Here is a 25,441-nt window from a genome sequence, read left to right as displayed (position 1 = left end):
CTTAGCTTTCCTCCCTCCATCTTCTCATTCAGCAAAGTCAAAGCCTGACACACTAAATATGGTCTGAAACTATTTGATCCCACTATTACTTGCTGTTACTCGGTTCATAGACTGCAGTTTTAGTGCACTAAGTCCACATTTATGATAACATGATATCGTTTGTTCCACTGCAGATTTGATGAGGCCACCTCAGTGCTCGCTGGAGTATTGGCGACATCACAATGATGTGCTTTATGTTTGAGCTTATCTGTTGGTGGTAATATATGTTCTGATTTATGTTTCTGATGTTCCTGCTTTGGCCGATGACTTTTGTCACATTACTTCACTCTATGGCAGCAAGTTCATGTCTGACTTTTTGCAAGATTAAATGGATGTTTCGATTGACCTCTCGTCAAGGTGCTAAATTACCAAGAAATATTGTGTTACATAATGTGACACCATGATCAGCTGACAGCATACCACATTTTCACAGCCGAAATCATGAAAAATGGATCACCAAACCCATGTTTGAATTTTCTTCTTCTGTCAAGTTCTCTAATAAGGACTGAGTCAGGATCTTTTCTTGGAAGAAACTGCACTTTCCTAGCATTTGTAGCAATTTCAACAACATGAAGTATTACAAGGATATCTTCGAGCTTGAAGACATTAAATTTGTCCTTGAAATGAGGAGACAATGAGTTGGTTGCCAAATTGATGTGCATGCATGAGCAACAAGTTGCATTCATGTTAATGCATTAAGCATCTCAAAGTCTGCACCAGTAAAAAATGGCTGGAAAGTCTCCTATAGATAGTTGGAAAACGCCATGTTGTTCCCCATGCATTTTCTCCTCCTCCATAAATCATGAGAGATTGGAGGAATCTTCTAAGCCACATGAACGAATAGTTTGAGAGCGATGTATGATGAGTCCTGAGGTCAAAATGATTGGGGGGCTAATAGGAAAACGAAAGTCAATAGGAGAAGAGATGGTGACAAGGGAGAAGGGAGAAGGGATTTGTAATCATACCTGTCCCAAAGAGAATGTCAGAGAAAGTCAATCATCCATGGCCTTACTACCTCACTTTTTCTTATTGTCTTTCCATCTTTATAATCAGATATCAAACATGAGTTCTCCATGTCTTTTCCTGATCATGAATTAGTAGCAAAGAAAAAGTAAGAAAAAACAAAAAGATGTGCCCATAAAGACGTCAAAATCATGCTCAGGAGAAAAGTTGACTTCATGATCCAGAAATCATCACAACTTTTGGGACTTGGGTGGCTTAGCTGCATTACAGTGCAATGTGATCATCTCATCTCATCTCATCTGGGAATTCTAACATTTAAGTAGTATGTGAATCCCAAGATGATACATGCTGCAGCTACAACACCGCATGTCACACACAGGTGAGACTTCCACTGTCTCAACTATCACTATCCCAGGAACTACAGCCTCGATTTGAAGTAGATGTTTCTTGTATTTATGTCTTTTTGAGGGAATACATCCATCGTATGATCAGAGAAGAAGAAGACATGCACACAGTTCAGAACTCTGAAGCATGCAGCAGGTGATGGAGTCGAATCCGACGGCTTGGTTGCAAACGGTGGGGCCTGAACGACAAAGAACATACCAACTTATGCTGGTGTTGGTGTCTAGGGTTAGGGTTAGAATGTGTTGGGAGATGAAAGAACGTGAATGAGATGGATCACCCTCGGTTCGAGGATCATGGGAGTGCGTGCTGCCACCTCGGATCCATGGCCACCTGCTGAGCAGAAACCTAAAACAACAAGATCCCTTCAAAAGCAACATACACAGGTGATAGAAATGATGGGCGCACGAAGGCTCGGTGGTGGTGGTGGTGGATAGGGATGTCGCATCACATCGCCACCTTCGTTGCCTTGAGTCTTTCACTGCATCCCAACACCTCTCGTGGTGGCCAGTGTCTGCCTCTGGAAGGTCTCATGGCGCGAGCTCTGACCAACTGTAATTTGGTCAAAATACAAACTGTATACCCTTTGCATATCATTGCAATTGCAAGGTTTGTGTTATGGCTTCCAAATCCAATTGTGGTGCAAGAATCCATGCACATTCATCGCTAGCTTGGAAACATAGTTTATTGAGAAAGGCATGTGACTTTAGATTAAAAGAGTCTTTGCTAATTGCACCCTAATGGTTTAGTCAACACAGAAGCAAACTACCTTCGCAACGAACTCAAGCGTCAAAGACAACAGCTTTGACCAACTGATATCCCGTTAACTAATGGCTTTGAACTGTTAAGGAGTCGATTAAACTCAGAGAGAGAGAGAGAGAGAGAGAAGAGAAAGAATCTTATTGCTTTTGGATGGTTCTCATCTAAATAAATAAACAGGAAAATGTTAGCTGGTTTTCATATGATGTTGGTCAAATCAGAATCTAATGGGCAGTCACATGGGACAACACAGTGCATGATGAGAGTAATCATGTTGATGGCACACCTTCTCGGAGATCACTTTGGGCCACCACGCTCGTCTCCCACCCACGGAAACGAACAAGCACAGCAGCACAGTGGGTGTGGGGGAGAGGCCCTCCGCTTCTTCTTCCTCCTCCTCTGAATCGATCCCCAGCGTTAACTTGCCCACCTCCCGAGGACAAGGTTCGTTGGGTTGACAGGCTCTCATGTGGCGTGGCGTGGAGCCTTTCTTTAGTCCATCGTATGCTCCGCACGCAGGAGGTGGCGGCGCAGGTCATGCACCTCCACTGGATTCTTTGAAGGTTCTCGGGACGTGTGCCGCAGATGTGGTCAACACTAGAGTCATCTTCATCAGATTGATCACATGATAGCAATTGGCAAGTGGATTATCACCAGTACGAACCCTTGTTTAAGTAGCTCATGATCGATTAGCAACAATAATGGAGAGAATTAGCATCTGCATCCAATAATAATAACAAGAAGATAGATCTAATTAGGTCACTATATATATATATATATATATATATACTTGTAGATCATTGTAATAACAACATATCAAATTTGTTCTGATTGTTTAGGGTGAAGGTTTTGTCAAATTAGGATCCAATGCATAAACTAATGAAACCTGTTATTGTTATTATTATTTCTTTGGAAAGATGTGATGGTTGTATTGTAATAGAAGGCACAATTCATGCACTGAGATGAGACATTGTCAGATAATTCTGGGGAACATGCATTTATGTGGCATGCAAATAAGCATCATATTATCTTATTGTGGATGTCCCCTCATGCATGTTACTACACAAAAGCACCTGCATGCTTCAAACTATAATTCTCAGGTTCATGGTTTCCTACAACCTTGTCAGATAGACAAAAAAACCCCTAAACATGTCCATTAGAAAAGCAATGCTACAAGTGAAATGAAGTTCCATAAATCATTAGCAATGTGTTAGATACCATATTCATGCCAATTATCCAACAAAAAATAATAATAATAATAATAATAAAATGCAGGAGTATAGGACTAGCAATTCACATAACTAGTCCATGCAATCCTGTATAGGATTAAGAGCCTTTTCCTTTCTCTACTGTGTCACCTGCAACATTGGAACAGTGTCACACATGACTGTCACATGGAAAGCCCAATCTATCACTTTGAGGGCTCACATGTGATGAGAACAGTCTAGACAATGATCTTTGACAAGATAATTGTTCTTTGTAATGATTGACCAGTCCATACATGGCTTTGATCCCATTTGGTTGTTTGCAGGTGATTTGGTGCTTTGATTGGCAAATGCAGGCCCCTCTGGAAACACTTTCTTATTTGTCCATTGGCTGCCAAGTCCAAATTCAGATGATCCACTTCACATGAACTAATCATCATCAATCATTAAAGAGCATGCTGCCTCACCATGAACATGAGAAACAGGTAGCAGCCAAATGGCATGAGTACATCACAAGAACATGAACATAACAAAACAGAAGATTGCATTTGAGGGAGGAAATAAATTTTGAGTATGTCATTAGTTGGGGAATTTGTTTTAGCTCACAAACATCAGAAGCAGCATAACAGTATTATGATTGATGACTTCCATGGAGAAAGTTCAATTCTTTTGTTAATCACTTCTGGTCAGGCTTGAGTAGGTGAACACTAATCCATGCTCTGATTTATACAAGATTAAGCAAGAAAAAAGGAAAGAGATTAGTGAATAAGTACCAAACTAGTCACAGAACCATCCTAACCTGTGAGATCATATTTAATGTTTGTGGAAACTACAAGAACTTCTTCATCCTGAGATGTGCTAAGGTTTCCAATGGATGCTTGAATGATTAACTTAAATCCACAAATAAGTTCAAGTGAAGGTGTCTAGACATGATGGTGCATAAATATAATAAACCCTGGGATTCAGGCAGAGCATGTGGCTACATGAAGCCTCAAATCTCCATTTCTCTTACTGAGTTCACCAAGTTTCATCCTATATGTCATTTTTTGTGTCAATCTACAGTTTCACATATAGATCTCTATGAACTCTGTCAATGAACCATCTTCCAATCTCAGAGAGAAAAGAACATCCATCAGATGCCAAAATTCGCAATCAAGGACCTGTAAGTTAGTTCTCTAGTTGCCAAATGTTGATAGCGTTGCTTTTAGGTAGCTGACTGATATTATCCACCAGAGAGTGAAAAAAGAAGATCGAGAAAAAAACAAATTTGGCCAAGAAATTGAAGCAATGGATAATGTCACCAGCATCAGCAGCCCCACTGAACAGGTTTTAGATTTCAGAGGCTGGACAGTACAACCAATAATGCATTTGAATACAAACTATTCATCCACTAAATTCATTTGATACTCCAACAAGGACACAGTCAGGAATCCATCAGAGCAAGTTGAAAAATCTTAATATCAACAGGTCAAGAAGCCATCATCCTTTGCCTGAGTAATAGGCAAGCATAGTCTCCTCTCTGCAGTCGAAAGGAATCATCGCTGCCACAAAAAAGAACGGAGTTATTCCAAAATCCCAACCACTTACTTCTCCAACAAATGGATTGAATGAGAACATCTCAAAGAACATATAGAACATATTTACATCTGAGAAAGAAACAGTTGGTTTAGACATCCATATCGTGTTCATTAGTGTTTGATCAGCGACATACAAAAGAACATCAACATTGAGAAACAATTAATCTTAGCATAGCATTCAATGGCATTGCAAACTCCTATCAAAAGCATGACTGGAATCCAGAGGCTATCAAGTATTTGCCTACACCAATCTGTGGCTGTAATGGTAATAACTTCACATCAGCACGTAGATCATGTCAAACGAAAACAAAGTTGATCTATTTCTGAGCAGTATGGAGCCACCTAACACATCAGTCATCGGTTAGCTCCACATCTAATCCAAGTGACTTGTAAAGCAATTATTTGTTCTTTAGATATTCCGGGTTGTCTTGATGAAGAAATAACAATGTTTTAAAAATTGAAGGTTAAGGAAAATATTGTCGGTGTGCAGATCATAAGTGTCAAGAAGAACCTACATTGCTGCAAGTTTGGAATTGCATTAGTTATGCATTACAAAACCAAGTTTCGCTACACATGACAATAATGCTAAGAAAAGCATTTCTGACCCAAGAAACAATTTCAACTTCCGACCAATTTCTACATGCTATGAAGGCATCAAAATTATTGACATCTTTAAGTTTCATCATATGTTCAAGGACAAAGGCCACCTTGACCACATCATATGCTTTTGCGAGACTGCAACCAAAGACCTCCAATGTACCATGCTCTGAGTAGCATCAGTGCCAGCTCAATGCAGTGTAAAGATCTGGATCAGTATTGCAAAGTCAATTCTCACCTGGAGATGAAGCAATGAAGGGAAATTATTTTCCTAAGCTCATGGCTGCTCCTCATCTCGTCTCGATCTCATTAGCCTCCTGCGCCTCCTTGGTGCCTGAATGTCATTGTCTGAGTTCCAGTCATCATCATCTTGCAGGCCTAATAGGTTCTCACCCCATAGATGGCGGTGTGTGGATGAGCGCCGACGGGTCCTCCAAGCCCTTGATGATCTCCTCTGTTCATCAAGTGAACCTATCGGACTGCCGATCATATGAAGCAGAAAGAGCGTAGGCCACCATGGCCCACTCCCATCACCTGACAGGCTATCTGCATCATCAACGACATAATCCCCAAAGACTATTGCACCTGGCATCGCTGATCTGATGGCACTGAGGATATCACTATGCTCCTGCTGGTTTTCTAGTCGACGCCAAGCACGTTGCCTTGATGGATCAACCTCAGCTGGCCTTGTCATGGGATGGACCCTCCTGGCATGCTTACGAAGCTCCTTATAGTTGCCAGAAAAAGAGCATGATTCCCTAGAGCAGCTTCTTAGCTTATGGTCCATATATTCTCTGGCTTCCTTAACAATCATCCAACCTAGTATAGTACCCCGGCAGAGAGGGCACTTCAAGGAGTTGTCCTCTGGTGAATTACCACCACCGGATCCATCAAAACTAGAATTTGCTTCTGCCTGAGATGCTAAATGTCTATCTTGTGCTTGTCCATCTGCATTGTTGCCTAAATAATATTCAGCTAAAGCAGCAGAAATTCTACCATTAGTACCGTAACTGTCCTGGGGTTCCAAGTTTGTTCCTGTCCTTGGTGCACCCGGAAAGGAAGCAGTTTCTGACGGATAAGAAGAGCTCAAGCGAGGTCTCTCTGCATCAACACTCTCAAAGATGGTAGAGCTGGAACCAGAGGGGTTGTCGCTAGAGTTCATTCTCAAATTTCTGAATCTATCAAGGCAATTTGAATGCCTATAACTCGTATCACAAATGTAAGATCTGCAACCTTTTTCATATGAAGTGCATAAAAGAACCACAGCGTTGTGAGGATGATCCATGCAGATAGGGCAAAGAACTTCATCCCATTGCTTTTGTAAAGCATATATATCTGCATCCTTGGAGGTGCTTTCTTTTTTATCTGTCATCTTGATCACACTGCCACAAGTTGTTCGGAGTATTATATTGATGACAAATGCATACATGGATTAATCATCACCAACTACATTTAAGAGCTACCAAATTTGTAAAAGCAATAAGTTCTCTAACAATTTTAAGAAAAAAGCAAGACCAAATAAAAGTATAAAACATATCATGAACTTCGAACTGAAAAAAACATCTAGTACATCTACACTTGATAAAGAATGATGGTGGACATGTATACTTGATAAAAGATGATAGTGGGCAAAATGGTTGCACGAACAAATGCAATCGATGAATCAAACAACACAACTTCGACCTAGGAAGCATCTTATACAAATGCAGATGATCATTTCTTATCATACATTTAAGTTCACTGAAGTATCAAAAGGCAAGGAAATTTGTAATGCCAAAATTTGGACCATAAAATGAGGTCAACATCGTTGGATAATGAGATTTATTTAATGGTTTCATGGATACAAAGCTACGGTGAAGAATGAGGTTTGGGTATTCTGCAGTAGTTTCTTTTATACAAGATTAGTTTCTTCGCTACACCATCTTATCCCTCGTTCACTACTGGCAGAAGATATTAGAAGAAATTTCTTTTAAAAAATTACTGCTACAGTGATTTTTTAATAGAAAAATAAAAAAATTCTATTATATTAAATGACGTACAACACGCTAACGTTTGTGAAGATTGCTGCTACTAGAATGATTAAGCTTATATTGTAGTCACCTGCTACAATCAAGTTGAAATAATTAAGAAAACATGGATTTCACTCTCAAATTTATTTAAGAGGCACAACATATCAATCTTGAAACTTTAAATGTGAATTTAAATAGTAACATTAAGTTCTAGAACCACCTCATATCAAAAACTCAAATGACGCAAACGATATTGACTTTGTAGCTTTGAACATCTAAAACTGTTCAGGTCAAAGTGTAGGAATAAGCAACATCACACCCATAACTGAGGCAAAGAAAATATATACCGAATCCCTTTATATTTGGGATATGTATTGTCCAAACTATCCTTTCCTTTTGCCCTTTCCAATACCAAATTTTCCTTCTCTTTTTCTTCTGCTACCAACACAATCTCAAGTAAATCTTCCAGCAGTTTTATGCCACAGGTGAGGTGCCTCCAGACTTAGGTAACAGTATTAGCAAGTTGGATGAAGTTCAGGGTCAAGAGACATTTTTGAACAAAGAATAGTTAATAATCAACTCCCAATATCTTTATGATCTACTGTATTAACCTCGAAGTTCATTTCCTAGAGAAACACATCATTTGGTTGCTGCTATTATGCCTTGAGCAAACAATTTGAAACATTCATAGAAATATAATACATAAGTTTAACAAGTAAAACATAAGCAAGACAAAATAGCAATCACATAAATGATTAAGGCTTGCGACTTCTCCCTCTCTGCTTGTGACTTCTCACTCTCCATGCGTGCAACGTTTACCATCCTCCAACGCCTGCCTCTACCTCTCCATGCTGGAGATACCTCTCTGACGATTCTCATTCTATTAATCCTACAACTCTACAAATAGGTATCTCCAGCTTTTACAAATTCACCATTTAACATGCGCATCTGGTCCTAACATAAGCACCTCAAACATCAGATTTGTATAGAATCAATTTCATACAAAAGCATGAACTCGTTTTACTCCATTGGCATTTGAGATGGTCTTAGTTGGCAATTATTTTTCTTCTACAAAAATGAACAGGTGTATTACAGTAATAGAGTTGCAATACACTCCCAGTTCTGCACCTTGGGGGGAGGGTTTAAGAAACTTATGACCTCCAAAGTTGTAATTTATATATTTGGAGGTCACCAAACTCATCAAGGGGAAAAAAGAAACAACCTTATTCTTTTCTCCTGCTTATAGGTTTGAATCTATCCAAACTTTGCCCTAGAAATGCAGCCTTTAGTCAACTCAAACAGGGAGGATCACAATAGCCCTTTTAACATCAATTGAAGCCCGGATGCAGAAGCAGACGCCTCTAAGTTCAAATAACCACATAAAATATTGCTGGAAAGAACACCTTAGTATCACAGAAATTTGATGATAGACAAATTAAATATTTGACCGAGATTAAATTTAACCAAAAAGACATTCACCACCATAAAGAAGCATCTTCTCTCTTTTTATTTAGAGAAAAACTATTGCCTTCAGATCTAACAACTCCTAACATGCACACAGAAAAAGGTCACGATAACAACAAAAATAATAAAGATAAACATAGAAGAGAACAAAATAAAAAGTTTCTTCTGTCAGTTCCCTATCACGATCCGAAGTCAAAAGCCGGTCCTTTGACATCAATATGTAGATTGTTTAATATGTTCATAATTAACAGAAAAAAGGAAAAAAAAAAAAAAAAAGAGCTTTGTCCACGAATCGGGCAATAGGCAGGTCGAACGAATCGAAGATTTTCCAAACCCAAAAGAAGAAGAATCTAACCTTAGTTACCGAAAAGCACGCAAGTCCTACGTCGCGACCTGTAAAACAAAGATCCACAGAAGCTGGAGTAAATAATACAGCTAACCTAAGTTCATAATCAGCCCAAAATTGGAACAGATCGCTGGCCAACGACCGGATCTAAACCCAAAAAAAAGGGAAAAGGAAGAGAACACAAGAAAAAAACTGTTCTTGGTAGAAAAGAACGCAAAAATGGTACAAGAAGCTCCACCGAATAGTTCCTCTTCTTCTTCTTCTTCTTTATCGTCTTTTTATCCCAAAAAAGAAAGATTTTTTATCTCTTCTTCGATTATTCTTTCGACTTCTTCTTTTACCGTCATAAAAATCTAAAAAACGAGAGAGATTGAACTCTTCTACTTCGTCTTGCTCTCGTGATCTTTATCGCTGAAGAGACAAGAACGAGACCAAGGGTTTTATTGACAGGAGTAGCGTGGGCGAAGAGAAGGAAGGCGGAGGACGTCGCTCACCGACTCTATTCAGCGAACCGCCGCAACCCATCGGCGCCCCAGACCGAACCCACGAAAGGCCGGCGGCCGAGGCTTCGCGGTGCTTGGGTCAGCCTTGGTTCGCATCTCCTGTGAATGATCAAGCACGAAACACCATTTTTTCTTATAGAAATGCATGACGGGGCATGGGACCCACTTTTATGAGTTCTGGGGCATGGTGTTCCCTGTTACATGAGGAACACGGGAAAATTATGTACCCATTTGGACCGTGCACGATCTTTTTCCACCCGTTTCGGAATCAACAACTTACCGACCCGTTTTTCTGTGTGGTGGATGCCGTGGCCAGTGGCGGGTCCCACAGTGCTGCTCTTTCCTATGGGTCTGCCGACGGTGACGAGGGTAGGTGTCGGAAACCTCGATCGCACGAACGGCGTGTTGAATCTGAGTCGACCGGTGTGAGACGGTTCGATCTTTTCGCTTTAAACCGGTTCGATTCTCGGCAAATTTGTAAGATCAAACACAAAGAGGGTCCATTCTCTCTCTAATAATACGATACGATTATTATTATTATTTTCGATCAATAGAATTAGATATTTAAAATCTATTCAATATAAGAAAATATTCATTTTGGATGGATAAATATGATTTTATCCTTTCAAGATATTTGCTAAAATATTTATTTAAAGAGTAGAATATGAGACTAAATGTACTCATGGTACATATCTATTAAGGAGGATGAATCAATATCTTACTATCATCAAATCATCCTCAATTTATCTTTTGGGATGTATCTCTAAACGATAATATGGTGGGGGTTTGTCCAAAATGAATAATTTCTTATAAGATTACTTGTTATTAGTAAAGTATTTAAAATATATATATATATATATAATTAAATTGATAGTTATAAAAAATGATCACAAGTAAAACAGTCTTCTTATTAGATATATTTTTTTCTTTCGAACATTAAAGATTAAATTTTATTCATAATTACAATAATAATAATAATAATAATAATAATAATAATAATAATAATAATTTTTGCACGTAATATCGGAACTCCATTTTTACATCCTCATCATCATCACATCCCATCACTGGTCTGACTCGTTCAATCCAGTCCAACTCAGGACCCGAGCGAGTCATATGCGGTTCACCGGGCCCATGTTCTCTTCGAACCGAGTCGACCCAGTGGAATCGCCTGTCCCAGATGCGTCTATATTCTTGGCGAGTCGAATCGGTTCCTTCGGCGGACCGACGCACGAACACAGGGCAAGAGATGTTCCGGCGGCGTGTGACTTCTCTGGCTTCCCTCGCTTCCGGCCTCATCAATTCCACCCCGAGTTCGAGGATCTCTCCGTCTCGCCATCCCCGTTCCTGCCTGTAATCCATTCGATTTCCGCCATCTCGATCTTGTTGTTGTTTGTTGGTTCGTTGTGGTTAGAGGATGCATATTCTTGGTGCAGTTCCTTCTTTGCTGCTGCTTCCTCCTCCGCGGAACCGGCCGCGAGCACCGGTAGTGACACGGGTAAGAGGGGGAAGAGGTCCTTTGGGCGGAAGCTCTTCCAGATCGGCTTGATTAGCCTTACGGGAGGGGTTTTTCTCAGTGGGCTCAACGATCTCGCTATCTTCCATGGCTGTAGCAGGTGCGGGTTCCTGTCCTGGTGGTTATTGTTCTTTCCTGTCGATTTCTGTTACTTGAACTTGGGTTTACCAATGCCAATTACTGCAATTGCATGACAAATTAGCGGGATTGCTGCCTTTTTCGCCCATCGATCACATCAAGTTGTGAAAGAAAGCGTTAATTAATCTCTAAGTTTCTTTTTCCCTGTCGATTGCTAACTTGATCTGCTTTTGTTCTGTCACCTGAGCCCCAATTCCCGAGGTCTATATAGGGTTCAGGTTTTGTTCTATTTCAAGTTTGGGCGTGGGGTTGAATCATATGGTCCAAGTAGATGGTTTGCACTCCTAGGATGGGTACTTGCTATCTTAGTAGCAGTTTTCAGGGCAGTTATAACTAGTCTGTATTAGTGAGGTAGAAATCTGAGGTCTTTGTTCATCAGCTCCTTGTTTAGGATCAATAGTGTCACAATAAGATTCAAAATTATGGCTAGAGAAGGAACAGATTAAGGAAACTTGAAAGTGATTTTTAGTCGTTTTCCCTCTTGAGTGACCATGAGTGCCGACTAGATCAGGAATGGTGTTCGGTTAACTTATCTTAGTTATGGTAGATTCTCGGTTGTAGGTTCTAGTCCATCCTTCTTCTCTTGTCTCTGTCCTTGTTCTATTCTATTATGTTGTGTAGGAAAGTTTCATACAGCAAAGTATACTTCATTTGATGAGCTGTAGAATGAGTTACAATGAAGCCCCCTTTTTGCACAGAAAGGTTATATCAACATAGTGTTATCAAGAAAAACAAAAACAACCAGCTCAAGTGGAGAGGAACCCCTTTGACAACTAAACTAATAGTTTATCACAATCCCATGTCTTCTATGTGCTTTCCTTTCATATTTTGGATATGATCTGAATTGCTGTTTTTATTTGTGATTTATGCTGCTCTTAGACCCTTTAAATAATGATTTTCAAGAACTTTTTGGAAAGAAGATAAGATGCTTGCTATCTATTTTGCTAAAATGAATTTTTGTTCATTTTCCTAAGTTGTTTGGCGTTTTAATAATGTGAGAGGTTAATTTTGATTCTAATAAATCGTAGTTGTGTTAGCTTTTATTGTGACAGAAGCATGTCACATGAATTAAATTGCATTGTAGAATTTTGGTCCAAAGAATCAAATGTAACTTTATAGCTTATATAGCTGAGGTCCAAGTTATGAATCACAAACTATAGGCATAGTGCCCTGTGGCTAAAGATCTTGACCCTGTCTCTAGCAACGGCATGTTACAAAGTGGCTACAGTGGAATAATGCAGCCAGGCTTAAATTACAATCAGATGTAGTTTGTGTGGTGTAGGTATTCAAGTTGATTTTTCTTATTCTTTGAAATTTTTAGGTGCAATTATTTAGTTGCCATTCATATGAATCGTAAGAGTTATTTACATAGCATGCCAAGTATTTGGTATTCTTCCAATAAGATATTTCTTCTTCTTCTTCTTCTCCATGATTGGAGGAGTTTTAGAAGGATGCAAACTTGCTGACTATAATGTGGTTTGACTATGTGAATCTAAGGTGTTTTAGACTTTTTAGTTGACTGTCATATCCCCTTCTAAATGACCATAGGCATCATAATAAATTAATCAGAGGATCCTTATAGTTGATCTGATCACATAAAATACTTGACTTCTGTCAGATTTTTTTTTCTTGCAATCATTTAAGATACTTAATCCTTCCCAGATTTATAGTTTTCTTGCTTACATGCAGATCCGTTCCATTTGGCTAAATCAGTTTAGGAAATCAATTAGTATTTCATTGCTATATGTAACCTTAGCGTTTAGCATTCACTCTGTGTGATACAATGCTTTTATGGGGCCTCTGCACCAGTTTAACTTGCGGTATCAGGTTTTATAGCTTTTGGATTTTGTAAATGGTGGAGATTACAGGTTACGAAATTGTAACTTCTTATTTCATGGCTGGGTCTTGCTGCTTGGTCAATTTTTTTTTGTGCTAAATGTTGTATAATTCATATGCGTTATTGTATTTCATCTAGAAAAAAGATTTTGATAAGTCGTGTTATGGTCACACAATGAGAATCTCATGCTTACCATCTTACTTTGACCTGTTTCAGTAAAGCCATCGAAAAGGCTAGCCAGAATCAGCAAATAGTAGAGTCTCTTGGCCTGCCAATAGTAAGGGGCCCATGGTATGATGCATCTCTTGCCGTTGGTCACAAGAGGCATTCTGTATCCTGCACATTTCCTGTTTCCGGACCACAAGGATCTGGCATATTTCAGTTGAAGGCTATTCGCCAAGGAGGTTTTGTCCATGCATTTCTGATATAGATTCGTTGGTTTTGTCTTGTCATTATATGTTTCTGCTGTTCACTTTGTCTATATCTTTACATTTGGGAAATAGTAGCGACGATTAAGAGTTTATACTGCATATCAGAAATACAATTTTTATTTCTGGTGTTCTGTTATAGAATTTGTTAAATTTTACCATATTAGAAATTTGTTTCCATTGAAGCTATCATTCCAAGTCTTGTTTATGCAGCTTGATCTGGATAAACCCAACATGACCTTAATATGAAATATTTATTCTTTAACCGTAATTTTAGTTTGCTATGCTTCATTACCTTATCGACACTCCTTTTCAATTTTATTCCACAACTGCTACATGTGTTGCGCTTGGGGTTATCAGGGTCAAGAATCCATAAATAGAACTTGTGAAAACACAACCCGAATAGATAATGAAAACATAGCATTTACGGAAACTAGTGATTGATGTCTTCAACTCAAATGAAGTTTGATATGTGTAATTTTAGTCTGATAAAATTCCTTATTAAGATACTGGATTTTGATCACCATCTCTTTCCGCACTGCAGATGAGACGAACTTTTCGTTTTTAAGGCATCATGACTGGGATATACTGATAATGGATGCTCTCCTTCATGTTCCCTCCAATGATGAGAAGCACCAGACCGTACGAATAAGTCTTTCCGAGAATAATTCCCCGTTGCCATCCATGGAGTGCAAGGAGTGCAGACTTTCAGAATCCGCAATGCCTGAAAAATGAGATGTCTATTTTGTGTGGGTTCTGCCTGCAAATGATACACCAATCCTGTAGAGAATATTTTGACACCTACTTAGCTAATAAAAGTGCTGGCATGATGCCATTTTTTTTTATGAAAAACATTTGTCTAGATCACCCTATGTGTTAGTGTCATAAGATGCGGATAGAGCTTCATTGTAACTCTACACAATTCATTTAGTTAATTTTTTTTTCTTATTTAATCTTATATGTATTTGGAAAAACAAGATTGCATTATGTCATTCGTTTGCTATGGTCAAAAGGGATTAGTGTGGTGTGGTGTAGGCAAGAACAACTATAAAATCCTTTTTTGAAGAGCAATTATTTTCTATCCTTTTACTAACATTTTGAAAACTCATAGAATGTGGAATAAGAGCATGCCGGCAATTGAGGATAAATAGAGGTCAAAGCTCGATTGTCATGAGCGATAAGATATGCTGTTTAATTATTGATGGATGGCTATTCTGGAGAATGTAGATCAGGTGCCAGTGAGGGCCTCTTTGCCAGTATAGATGCTAAATTGTGTGTTCTTTTTTCCCCCTCTTTTTATAAGGACTCGAGTTTAGTGCTCTGTATAATTTGCATTGTTGTGCATGTTGGCATCAGTTGTTATTTGGTACGTAGACTTTGTTCTAGTCGGTCATCCCAAATAATCTCACTGTGGTCATTGTTTATTGTATCGTGAAGGCCAGGCTTCGTTATTAATGCTCTGCTGGGTGGTAAACGGAGGGAGGGAGGGAGGGAGGGAGCTTCACCGGTTTCACCTCTGTCATCAGTAATGGCGCCATCACCTTACTGCAGCTATCTACTTTCCGCTTCAGAGGGCCGACAGGTAGTAAGTAATACATTATTAACATTTAATCATGCATTCAAGAATATGCACGTCTCACTGCTAACAGAGGGAGATGAATGGGAAATATATGTGTTTCCCTTCCGAGGGAAAATTACAAGTTTATTATGATGGCGATACAAAGTTTATTGGGGACATAATAAAGAAATAATTGATTGATGCCAAAGGCGGTGTTTAATTGGGTCGGTCAATGTTTAGAGATGCATGCTTGTGCGTCTTCCCAATTGATGCCCAGAAATTTTGGATCCCATCCGACCATTTGACACCAATGTGAGCTGTTGGAACCGAAACGGGAATTCGTGGATCCATCCAAATGTTTCTTTTACGGTTGGTCAATTGGGAACGGAAGCTTTCTTATTCGTGTTTATGAGAGACCAGAAAGATCAAATACATGTATCATCACATGGTCGAGCATTAATTTACACACCATTCATGCATGCATTCATGCATTGCAAGTGTTTTCTTCGGGTAAGTAGCGGCCGACTCGGTGTTGCGACCTCCGCGGAGTTGAGTGCGTAAGTAGCGGCCGACTCGGTGTTGCCACCTCCGCGGAGTGAGTGCGTCACGGGCGGCAGAAGCAGCACCGGCTATTAATTGTCACCCTTCCCTCCTCTTCAATATCCCTGTGCACAATTAGCTCAGACCTCTCTCTATCTCTCTCTCTCTCTCTCTCTCTCTCTCTCACGTATTGAGATAAAGACCAAGGAAGGAGATGGACTCCATTTCAGGTGAGAGCGGCTACTGCTCTACCACCGGCATCTATCGCAGTCCTTTGGTTCCCCCTCCTCCTCTTCATCTCCCATGCGTTTCCCTCCCCCACTTCCTCCTCCTCTCCACCCCGGCTCCCCCCACCAAGCCGGCCTTCGTCGACGCCGTCTCCGGCGACTCCCTCTCCTACGCCGAGCTCCACTCACTCACCGCCGCCGCCGCCTCCGCACTCTCCTCCGCTGGCCTACGCCGCGGGGACCTCGCCCTCCTCGTCTCCCCTAACTCCATCCACTACCCCGTCCTCGCCCTCGCCGTCCTCTCCCTCGGCGCCGTCCTCTCCACCGCCAACCCCCTCCTCACCCACTTAGAGCTCCAGACGCAGGTCCGCGACTCCGAGCCCGTCCTCATCATCGCCGCCATCGAGCTCGTCACCAAGCTCGACGGCATCCTCCCCGGTCGCCCCCTGATCCCGATCGAGCCCTTCCTCGCCTCCCTGCCCCGCGAAGTTGACCCGCCCTTGCCCGACGTGGACGTGGGCCCCGGCCACCCGGCGACGGTGATGTACTCGTCAGGGACGACGGGGAAGAGCAAGGGGGTGGTGAGCACCCACGGGAACCTGACTGCCACGGCGAGCCTGCTGCGGCACGTGTGGGGGGGCGAAGCGCGGCGCGATGATGTGTACGCGTGCGTGGTGCCGCTGTCGCACATGTTCGGGTTCTCGGTGCTGGTGTGCGGGACGCTGGCGTCGGGGGCCACCACGGTGGTGCTCCGGCGGTACGCGGTGGGGGAGCTGCTGACGGCGGTGGAGCAACACCGAGTGACGCGGCTCCCCGCGGTGCCCCCTGTGGTGGTGCAGATGGCGCGGTCGTGCCGCGCGGGTTTGGCCGGCGGACGTGGTCTGCGGTCGCTGAAGGAGGTCATCTGCTCCGGCGCGCCCATCGCCAGGGAGCAGTTGGAGCGCTTCGTCGAGTGCTTCCCCGGCACCACTCTCTCTCAGGTGAGTCACACGTCCTTCCTTACGCATTGCTCCTATGCTGACCGTCGGATCACGATCGAATGGTCTCCTCAAATCACAACAACTAAAAAACGGCGTGTTCTCAAGATGGACGACTGGGATTACATCCGACGTCACCCATCCGAAAAAGGAATTAAATTCTCACATGGAACACAATGCGAGCCGCTCCACTGCGTGTGCTCTTACAATCGGGTTTTGGTGAACGGTGGCCGTTCAAATAAGATCCGACGGCAAGGGTAGTAAGCTAGCTCAATTCTGGTGTGTCAGGCCCAAACTTAATTACCAGAAACTGGCAAGAATTAATTCGACCACTTTCTCTACTTCGCTTTGTGATTTAAATGCCTGTCTCTTCTCCATAGTCCAAATCGAAAGCCAAGAAGTCAACATTTGCAAAGCCGAGTCCTCAATCGTGGGATCATTATTATTGTGCTTCAGATGTTAATGGTTTTGCCATGAACACATGTAGATAGATTATTAAGCTTATCGAGTACCCTTTTCTTTTAACAGTCATTTGCTCAAATCAGCTACATTACTACTGCTATGCACATTTGCTTGGCATGCGCATGGGGAGGAGGTTCTTCTTAGACATAACAATATTTGGTGCAGTGCTATGGATTAACCGAAACCAGTGGCCCCATAACTGTGTGTGATGGGGTCAGAGGCCGATTCCACGTCTCCATCGGAAGGTTGATCCCGACAATGGAAGCCAGGATTGCTGACGTGCGTACAGGAAAAGCTCTTCCACCGTATCGACATGGCGAACTGTGCGTCAGGGGGCCTCTCGTCATGCAAGGTACGTGACGCACCCATTGCATGCACGCACACTTGCGGGAGATCGAATTAATAGCATTCCACAGAGGTGGTGGTGTCTTCATCTGAACCCTGGAATCCTGGTGTGGGGTATCTATCCCTAGGCTACATGAAGAACGAGGAAGCCACATCTCTTGCCATCGACCGAGAAGGGTGGCTGCACACCGGCGACTTGTGCTACATCGACATGCGTGGGTTGGTCTACGTCGTCGACAGGATCAAAGAGCTCATAAAATACAAAGCTTACCAGGTTCTCTTTTGCTCAGCTTTCGATGACGAGCACTCGATTTGCCAGTTTCAGCCGATGCTTGCTTGGGGCATTGCAGGTATCTCCGGCGGAGCTTGAAGAGGTTCTTTCTACGCATCCTGATGTCCTGGATGTTGCTGTCACTTCGTGAGTAAAAGGACTGCTTAGTTTTATTGTGATGGCGTTAATCGATTTGGTCACTGATCTAATATGACTGTGGGAAACTATAACTTGATCGAGAACTTTTCTCTTGTAAAAGGGAAAAGATAAAGAGGAAGAAAACACACTTGGCAGAACAGCTTAGCGATGAAAAGAGAACACAGGAGAAGAGTCTAGTGCATGTCAAATATTAAAATACTATTATACATGTATGACAGTGACCATTTCGATAGATATTTGGTAAAATGGCACCACACAATTCTAGTTAGAAATGGACTGCATTCACTTGTGTCGGTATCTAGTGTTGTTTCTGAAAGGGTAATGGCACTGCTATTCCCATGATTGGGTGTGTGTGTGAAAGTTCAACTTTGATAGCAGGTACCCTGATGAAGAGGCAGGGGAGATCCCTGTGGCATGTGTTGTCAGAAAGCCGGGAAGCAATGTGGAGGAAGATGATATCTTCGCTTTCATGGACAACAAGGTAGAGGGCAGACTTTTAATATTCCCATACACAGAGATTAGAACACTGTCATCTTCCTATCCAACCAAATAATAGAAAAGGAAGATAGCAAATGCTGTTGGAAATATTCATATATGAATAGGGAGGATAGTCTCATACCCCACCCCACGCCCCTAAGGATCGAAAGAACCCAATTACATACACTAGATTTTACCTACAACATGATAACTCAAGTTTTTGTTTGACCTCATGCATATATTAACCTAAGCAAATCCGTAATAGATTCTTGGCAATAAGGGCTATTATGATTGAGAAGAGAGAAAAAGGTTTATATTTTTGAATTTGTGTTTGTATAGGTGGCTCCTTACAAGAAGATTAGGAAAGTGGCTTTCGTGGAGTTCATCCCAAGATCTCCGTCAGGGAAGATCCTGAGGCGGCATCTGAAGGCCGCGGCTGATCGCCGTCAGAGACGAGACATATCTGCAAGGCTATAGAATAACATGTCACGAAGCATCACTTCTTTGAGCTGCGTTCGCCGTACTGTACGGAATGGATGTTGTCGGATTGGGAGGCTTTGCTTCTCTTACTGTTTGTTTTCCTTGATGTTGTTCTCTAATCTGAATAAGTCGTCGTTTGATTCTATGTCAACAAACGGTGTAATAACACCACAGAAGGTTGCAAAGATTTGTTACATGAGTTCATCTAAATTCCCTTGGATTTCTCCCGACAGCTTTGGGATCAACACTTACTCAGCCACTATTATTATTTGATGAAAGAAACAACACATTGTTTGGTGAGAGCAGCAGTTGGATTCAAAATGTAGCAAACACCAGAAACCAGGAGATTGAGAATTACAATAAAGAACCAAACCATCTAACAGAGGCATAGTCAGTTTCGAAATCAAATCGGATACTGCATTTAAGTATTCGTAGCTTATCGTCGAGGCATATATAATTTGGTCACATATGACCAGTGCTCATGGCTCACGAGAACCAACAGTTTACGATCTGCAATGATCAATCAACGTATAATTGGTTTGTTGGTAATAATGCCATGAAATAGACGGAGTTTAATGTAACACAGACACTTACATGGCATCCTTCGATAACAGGTTGTGAGACTGCATTCTCCGTGCATTGGTGAGTCCATCGGTTGCGTCTCCTCTTTCGAAGACGGCGGCAGCACCCATCCCTGTGCCTGCACATACCATACAAAAATTGGTCAGGAAGGAACAGCAAATCAGAGGAAGAGACAATGGGCGGTAAGAGAGGATGGACAGACCTATGCACATCGAGATGACCCCAAATCGGCAATCTTTGCCCCTTCGTTTCATTTCATTTAGGAGAGTGCTCACACTGCGAGCACCTGCAATGAACAGCGAAGCAATCACATATGACGTCCACCATCAGCCAAGAGCAGAATTTCCTCGATCATCTTAAGGTTCAAGTGAATCAGAACTCTTCAATATTTGAAGATAGAAGGAAAAGATACCAAAGATAATAGAGAAGACAACAAAATATCCTCTATCTTAAGATAATGCCCCGGTGGAATTTAATCCAACTATTTGAAGTTATTCGTAATATCATGACAAAAAAAAATCATGCTAATTAATGAAAAGGCATGAAAGAGAAAGGGAAAAATCTGTAATCTCGTAAGACGTACTCGCATTTGATTTCCCAATTCCTCCGTACCGATCACATCGAACCATCTATGATCGATGGTGATTTTATATAAGAAAATATCTTAATCGCAACTGCAGTTAGTAAGAGATAATGGGTTACCGTCTAATGAACCCATATACTAAAAGGTCATCGTACCCAATAAACAGGGCTTTGCTGAACTATTTTGATTCTAAGATGACAAGAAAACAAGGATGCTAAGAGATGAATGGTAAACACTCCTCGTTGAATAGGATATTTGTCGATCATAAAATATCAACCTCCTCCCGCATTGATCACATGCATCCAGAACAGATGCACATCGAAGAAAGATGTTTGGTAGTTCCTGCAATAAAGAAATAAACGGTGGCAAATACCTGTTGCACCCAAGGGGTGACCAAGAGCGATAGCACCTCCATTAACATTTACTTTTGTCGCATCCAGCTCCAGCTTCTTGCAGCAATATACAAATTGAGAGGCAAAAGCCTACACAGAAGCAACAACAAATATCAAGACATGCAATAATATAACTGCATGTTACCAAAGACAGTTATCGAAATACAAAATTTATACAACCTCATTAATTTCAAACAGATCGATGTCTTCAATCTGAAGACCAGCAGATTTTACTGCAGCTGGAATTGCTACAGCCGGACCGACACCCATGACAGCAGGGTCAACGCCAACCGCAGCAAAACTCCTGAAGTTATCAAGTAAATATAACTAATGGATAATCTTGGAAAATTATTCTCTCTTCCGAATAAAAAAAGATCACCACAGATATCAATGACCATGATAAAATGTATAACACAAGCCTTACGAAGGTTAAGTTAAAAACAAACAGTTTAGGCCAATCAAAACTATGATAAGGGTGGTCGAATGAGCAGTTGTGACTGCTGAAAAGATTGAACTTAACTATCTTATTCACCCATAACAGTTTGCTCTTTGGCATGGTCTTGTACTGCTGTAGTTTCAGAATATGTTTACAATCATTTCATACCACCAAATATGAACCATCTGTATTGGTTATATTTGGTTACATTAAGTAAAAACTTCTGTCGAGGACAGGCTTTGATGTAACATGAACAAATATGTAGGATACGATAGGAAATGGTCCTTTTCGTTGTATAATGTAAGCTCATCAAAGCAATAAGCTGCTACAACAATATAGTGTCCAAAAGGGATTTAAGTAGTTGCGATCGTATCGGTGCTAACTTGCAAAACAAACAATATTCATGTTACAAGACGAATCACTCTCGGCGCTCGAGTTAAATAGACAAATTTACATAAGGTTGATTATGGTAAGCAGCTTAAAGCTTCACTCTACAAAATCAATGTACCAGAAAAACAAACTTAAGCATATGGAACGGGCCAGGTTGCTGTCAGGTCAACAATGACCAGATCCACAAAACTGAAACCTTCACTATACTCAGACCTAGACTGAACCATCATGAAGATTAGACCAAACCTTGGCCCAACCATAGAGAACAAAGCTCAGGTTGGGCTGACTGATCTGAGTCCTTGGTTGATATCGGTGCTACACGGAAGGATTACTTGTTTGGGAAGAAAGACTATTGAGAACATGATATTTAGATATATGCCACTTCAAACTCAAATCAGTTATAAAGCCACAAGCTAAAAGAGTTGATCGGTTTCTAGCCCAAAAAAACCTTACCGGCTAAATCACCAATCAGAATCCAACATGATGACCCTTGAAATTGCTAACCGCTATTTCTTTGAGTCAGCTCACAGCAGATAGAGACTGGCCCATTCACACCCTCTAAAAGCCTATCCAAAAGCCAACTTTTGGCAAGAAAGGCTTGCAGGAAAGATAAAAAAAGGGCAGGAAAGACGTAACACCTATCCCCCTTCTTGTTTATTTATTTATTTTTTTGTGTACATGAGCATGATGCATATGCATTCATAAAGTAAGTTCAAGCAAGTGAAGCAAGGACCTCAAGCTATTAGATTCAAACAGACATGATTTATATTAGTACAAGAATAGATTTAATATTCAACGAAATATACAAAATTTAACCTGAATACACCAAGGATAGGAAATCCATTTTGCATTGCTACGTCTCTCCTCATCAAGAGGACTGCTCCAGCACCATCACTTACCTGACTAGAATTGCCTACAATAAAGTGTCACATACAAATGACTGCCAACAGAGAACCAGCTGATAACATATTCATCATATAAAAGAGAATTTTAATACCAGCAGTTGTACTTCCATCCTTCTTAAATACTGGTTTTAGCTTTGCCAAACTAGAGATGGAAGTTTCTGGCCGGATTCCATCATCCACGGATATGGTCACCTGCTTTTCCTCACCAGTTTTTGGGTCCACAATCTTCAAAAAGTTAATCATATCATCAGAACCAAGAATTAGCGAGCAATAGGTGCATAAGCTTTAATTTTGGGCCAATGATGGTTACTTTCTTGTGGTATATGTTGGGTGATACTATTGCTACTGACTGACTCGAGGCCAAATGATATTAAATTGCTAAAGGAAGCAAAAACGAAAAAGAAAAGGTATCGTGATAGGATCAGTCACCTTTGTGGTAACTGGTATGATTTCTTCTTTAAATTTACCGGCAGCAGTTGCTGCAGCTGCCTTCCTATGAGAATTAACCTGACCAAAGAAGAAAAGTACTTTAAGACAATAAAAAGCATCGAAACACCAGTATAATCAATGGCAACAGACGCACAGCAGCCTGGTCTTGCTCTTGTCTAGTCACACCATAGCGATGTGCAACATTCTCAGAGGTAATTCCCATGGGAAGTAGACAATTTTGGGCTTGCTGAAATGCATTTACCTGAATCACTCAGAAAAACTATGCAGTCAGAAAAAGAATGCAAAAACTATCTTATGGAAAACTAAACAAGACTCCAAAAGCATACTTTTGGATTTATTGAACCGTCCCACGACATTGAATTTGTGGTCATAGATTCTAACCCAGCACCAATTCCTGTTTTGGCAAAGGGAAAAAGAAAAGATTAGGAGACGATTATCGCTCCAGCACAAAGGCAAGGAAACCAAAAGGACCTCACCGATATCATAGAATCCAGATTTAATAGCAGCAGCAACATCAGCAACTGCCTGAAGGCCTGACGAGCACTGCCTGTTGACAGTTCTGACTGGAACAGTTTCTGTGGGGAAAATTTTATGTTGTATGATGTAACAAAACTGTACATAAAACACCAACATAAATAAGAAAGCAGGAAGCCTAGGTACCAGGAAAACCAGCATAGAATGCTGCCATCCTGCATTCAGTTGCTCTTTGGGCGCCTGGTGCCAACACAGTACCGACCACAATATCACCCACTTCATTTGGGTTTAGGTTCGTCTTATCCAACAATGCCTATATGAGAAAAAGATCTTTTTGAGATTACCTCCACTATTTAATCTCTACCTTATCAAACACAAATCTGAGGAAAACAGACCTTCAGCACAGCAGTAAGCAGCTCCTCAGGATATGTATCCTTGAAACCCCCTCTCTTGGACTTGCAAATCGCAGTTCGATAAGCACTAAAACATATGGTGGTAGGATTGAGAATGACCAGGATAGGAGCAGAACACATAAACGAACAACATATGATGTGATAAACCATCGGAAATCACAACTAGCAACATACTAAACCAAGAATGAAAGAAGGCTCTAGTGGCTTGTAGGAAGAAAGATCACACTACAATAGTACTCAAACGACAACAGTCGTAAAATTAAGAAAACAGAAAGAAACTTTCTGTTTGACGACTGAATCATTGAATCATTGACAGAAGGTCTTGATGACCGAACCATCCTTCTAATTTAGCCAGCAGCAGTACACTTTCTCAATTCATTAGCATCTTGAAATGAGTTGAGAAGCAACATGGCCATTATAATCACTACCACAAGCGGTCAATGATGTCAGCCGATCATGACATCCTTGTGGAGTAACAAAACACTTAGGTGCATCATAATAATTGAACACAAATCTACGCTGTAACTTACTCATTTGCCTTAGAATCCTTTTGTATTTTCTTTTGGCAATAAATCATTGTCAAAATTTAACAATTACATTCTAGAAAACGACAACCTTCTTTCAAAAAGAAGTACAATTATTTTGGACAACAAATAATCGATATGTCCAAATTTCACAATTACCTTGTAAAATTCTATTGGTTTACGATCTCACTTTTCCTCCCTAACAAATACTACAGTCTCCTTCCATATATCAAATACGAATTGAGGGAATTAGAATTCTGACGATTAATCACGACTCAAACAAAACAAAATTAAATTTACATATGAGAAAGAACTTACGCGACAACCACGACGTCATCGCCGAAGCAGGAATTCCTCTGATAAGCCGCACTGTCCCCAGCGGCACAAACAGAAGCCTGTCGTCGAGAATTTAAAAGGGGGGAAATGGTGAACTGGCTGTTTTATACCGTAACAGAAATGGAACACGTCCAATATGATCGAACCAAATCAACAAAGGAAGCACCCAACACATAAAATAAAATTAAAAAAAAAAACTCTCCGACGCGATGAATCACGATACAGGAAACGAAACACTAACTGATCCATCCACCACCGTGACAGAAAAGACAGGGTGGGAAGCGATTACCGAGATCAAATGCGAACCATTCGGGGACGAAGAAGGGGAGGGTCGGAGGTGTCGAAGGAGGACCCGCTGCCGATCGATCGCCTTCTCCATGTGATCCGATGCAGATCGCTTTCCCCCCTCTCTCTCTCTCTCTCTCTCCTCTCTCTCCAGAGATATTTCTTTTGCAGCACCGGGAAGAAAGAAGCGTTCACGCCATTCCAACGGAGGCGTCTCCGGACAATTATATCGGAGTAGCCACACGCGTAAGAGGTCGTATATAAGAATCTATGCGGACGGAAGCACGGCAATGACGAATTCCATATCAACCCTTCGATCGATCCGATAGCGAGAAGATCCAGCCGTCCGATTCTGGATGTTAACTTGAGACGACGTAAAACGTCACTTGTGA

At 41.1% G+C, this 25,441-nt stretch overlaps 4 protein-coding genes across 7 annotated transcripts; 2 read left to right on the top strand and 2 right to left on the bottom strand.

Annotated features, from left to right (window-relative positions):
• Positions 1-4,626: 4,626 nt before the first annotated feature.
• LOC135607397 (uncharacterized) lies at positions 4,627-9,934 on the bottom strand. 4 transcript variants are annotated; one of them, XM_065099186.1, is made up of 4 exons: positions 9,856-9,934; positions 9,371-9,408; positions 5,781-6,924; positions 4,627-4,909 (listed from the first exon to the last, which is right to left on the bottom strand). In XM_065099186.1, the coding sequence occupies exon 3, from the start codon at positions 6,912-6,914 to the stop codon at positions 5,820-5,822; it is 1,095 nt and encodes a 364-aa protein (XP_064955258.1). In that variant the 5' UTR covers positions 6,915-6,924; positions 9,371-9,408; positions 9,856-9,934; the 3' UTR covers positions 4,627-4,909; positions 5,781-5,819. The 4 variants fall into 4 exon arrangements, with proteins under 4 accessions (XP_064955258.1, XP_064955257.1, XP_064955256.1 ...); XM_065099185.1 differs by lacking the exon at positions 9,856-9,934 and adding an exon at positions 9,600-9,849; XM_065099184.1 differs by lacking the exon at positions 9,856-9,934 and having other exon boundaries at positions 9,371-9,848.
• A 1,095-nt stretch (positions 9,935-11,029) lies between these two features.
• On the top strand, positions 11,030-14,795 carry LOC135607395 (uncharacterized). The gene is made up of 4 exons (XM_065099182.1): positions 11,030-11,217; positions 11,301-11,480; positions 13,572-13,759; positions 14,328-14,795. The coding sequence occupies exons 1-4, from the start codon at positions 11,045-11,047 to the stop codon at positions 14,516-14,518; spliced, it is 732 nt and encodes a 243-aa protein (XP_064955254.1). The 5' UTR covers positions 11,030-11,044; the 3' UTR covers positions 14,519-14,795.
• Positions 14,796-15,987: 1,192 nt separating this feature from the next.
• Positions 15,988-19,434, top strand: LOC135607393 (putative 4-coumarate--CoA ligase-like 8). The gene is made up of 6 exons (XM_065099180.1): positions 15,988-17,088; positions 17,713-17,899; positions 18,021-18,166; positions 18,243-18,310; positions 18,701-18,803; positions 19,139-19,434. Exons 1-6 carry the CDS (start codon positions 16,096-16,098, stop codon positions 19,274-19,276), a joined length of 1,635 nt encoding a protein of 544 aa, XP_064955252.1. The 5' UTR covers positions 15,988-16,095; the 3' UTR covers positions 19,277-19,434.
• Positions 19,435-19,513: 79 nt separating this feature from the next.
• On the bottom strand, positions 19,514-25,255 carry LOC135607394 (3-ketoacyl-CoA thiolase 2, peroxisomal-like). Its single transcript, XM_065099181.1, has 15 exons — positions 25,054-25,255; positions 24,747-24,823; positions 23,887-23,971; positions 23,678-23,804; positions 23,494-23,592; positions 23,344-23,411; positions 23,151-23,258; positions 22,997-23,074; positions 22,660-22,792; positions 22,479-22,575; positions 21,017-21,140; positions 20,818-20,926; positions 20,064-20,147; positions 19,874-19,979; positions 19,514-19,789 (listed from the first exon to the last, which is right to left on the bottom strand). The coding sequence occupies exons 1-15, from the start codon at positions 25,141-25,143 to the stop codon at positions 19,783-19,785; spliced, it is 1,392 nt and encodes a 463-aa protein (XP_064955253.1). The 5' UTR covers positions 25,144-25,255; the 3' UTR covers positions 19,514-19,782.
• Positions 25,256-25,441: the final 186 nt, after the last annotated feature.

The sequence above is a fragment of the Musa acuminata genome, chromosome BXJ2-3 (assembly GCF_036884655.1).
Source record: "Musa acuminata AAA Group cultivar baxijiao chromosome BXJ2-3, Cavendish_Baxijiao_AAA, whole genome shotgun sequence".
Classification (NCBI taxonomy): Eukaryota; Viridiplantae; Streptophyta; class Magnoliopsida; order Zingiberales; family Musaceae; genus Musa; species Musa acuminata.
This window is presented reverse-complemented; position numbering and strand designations above follow the sequence as displayed.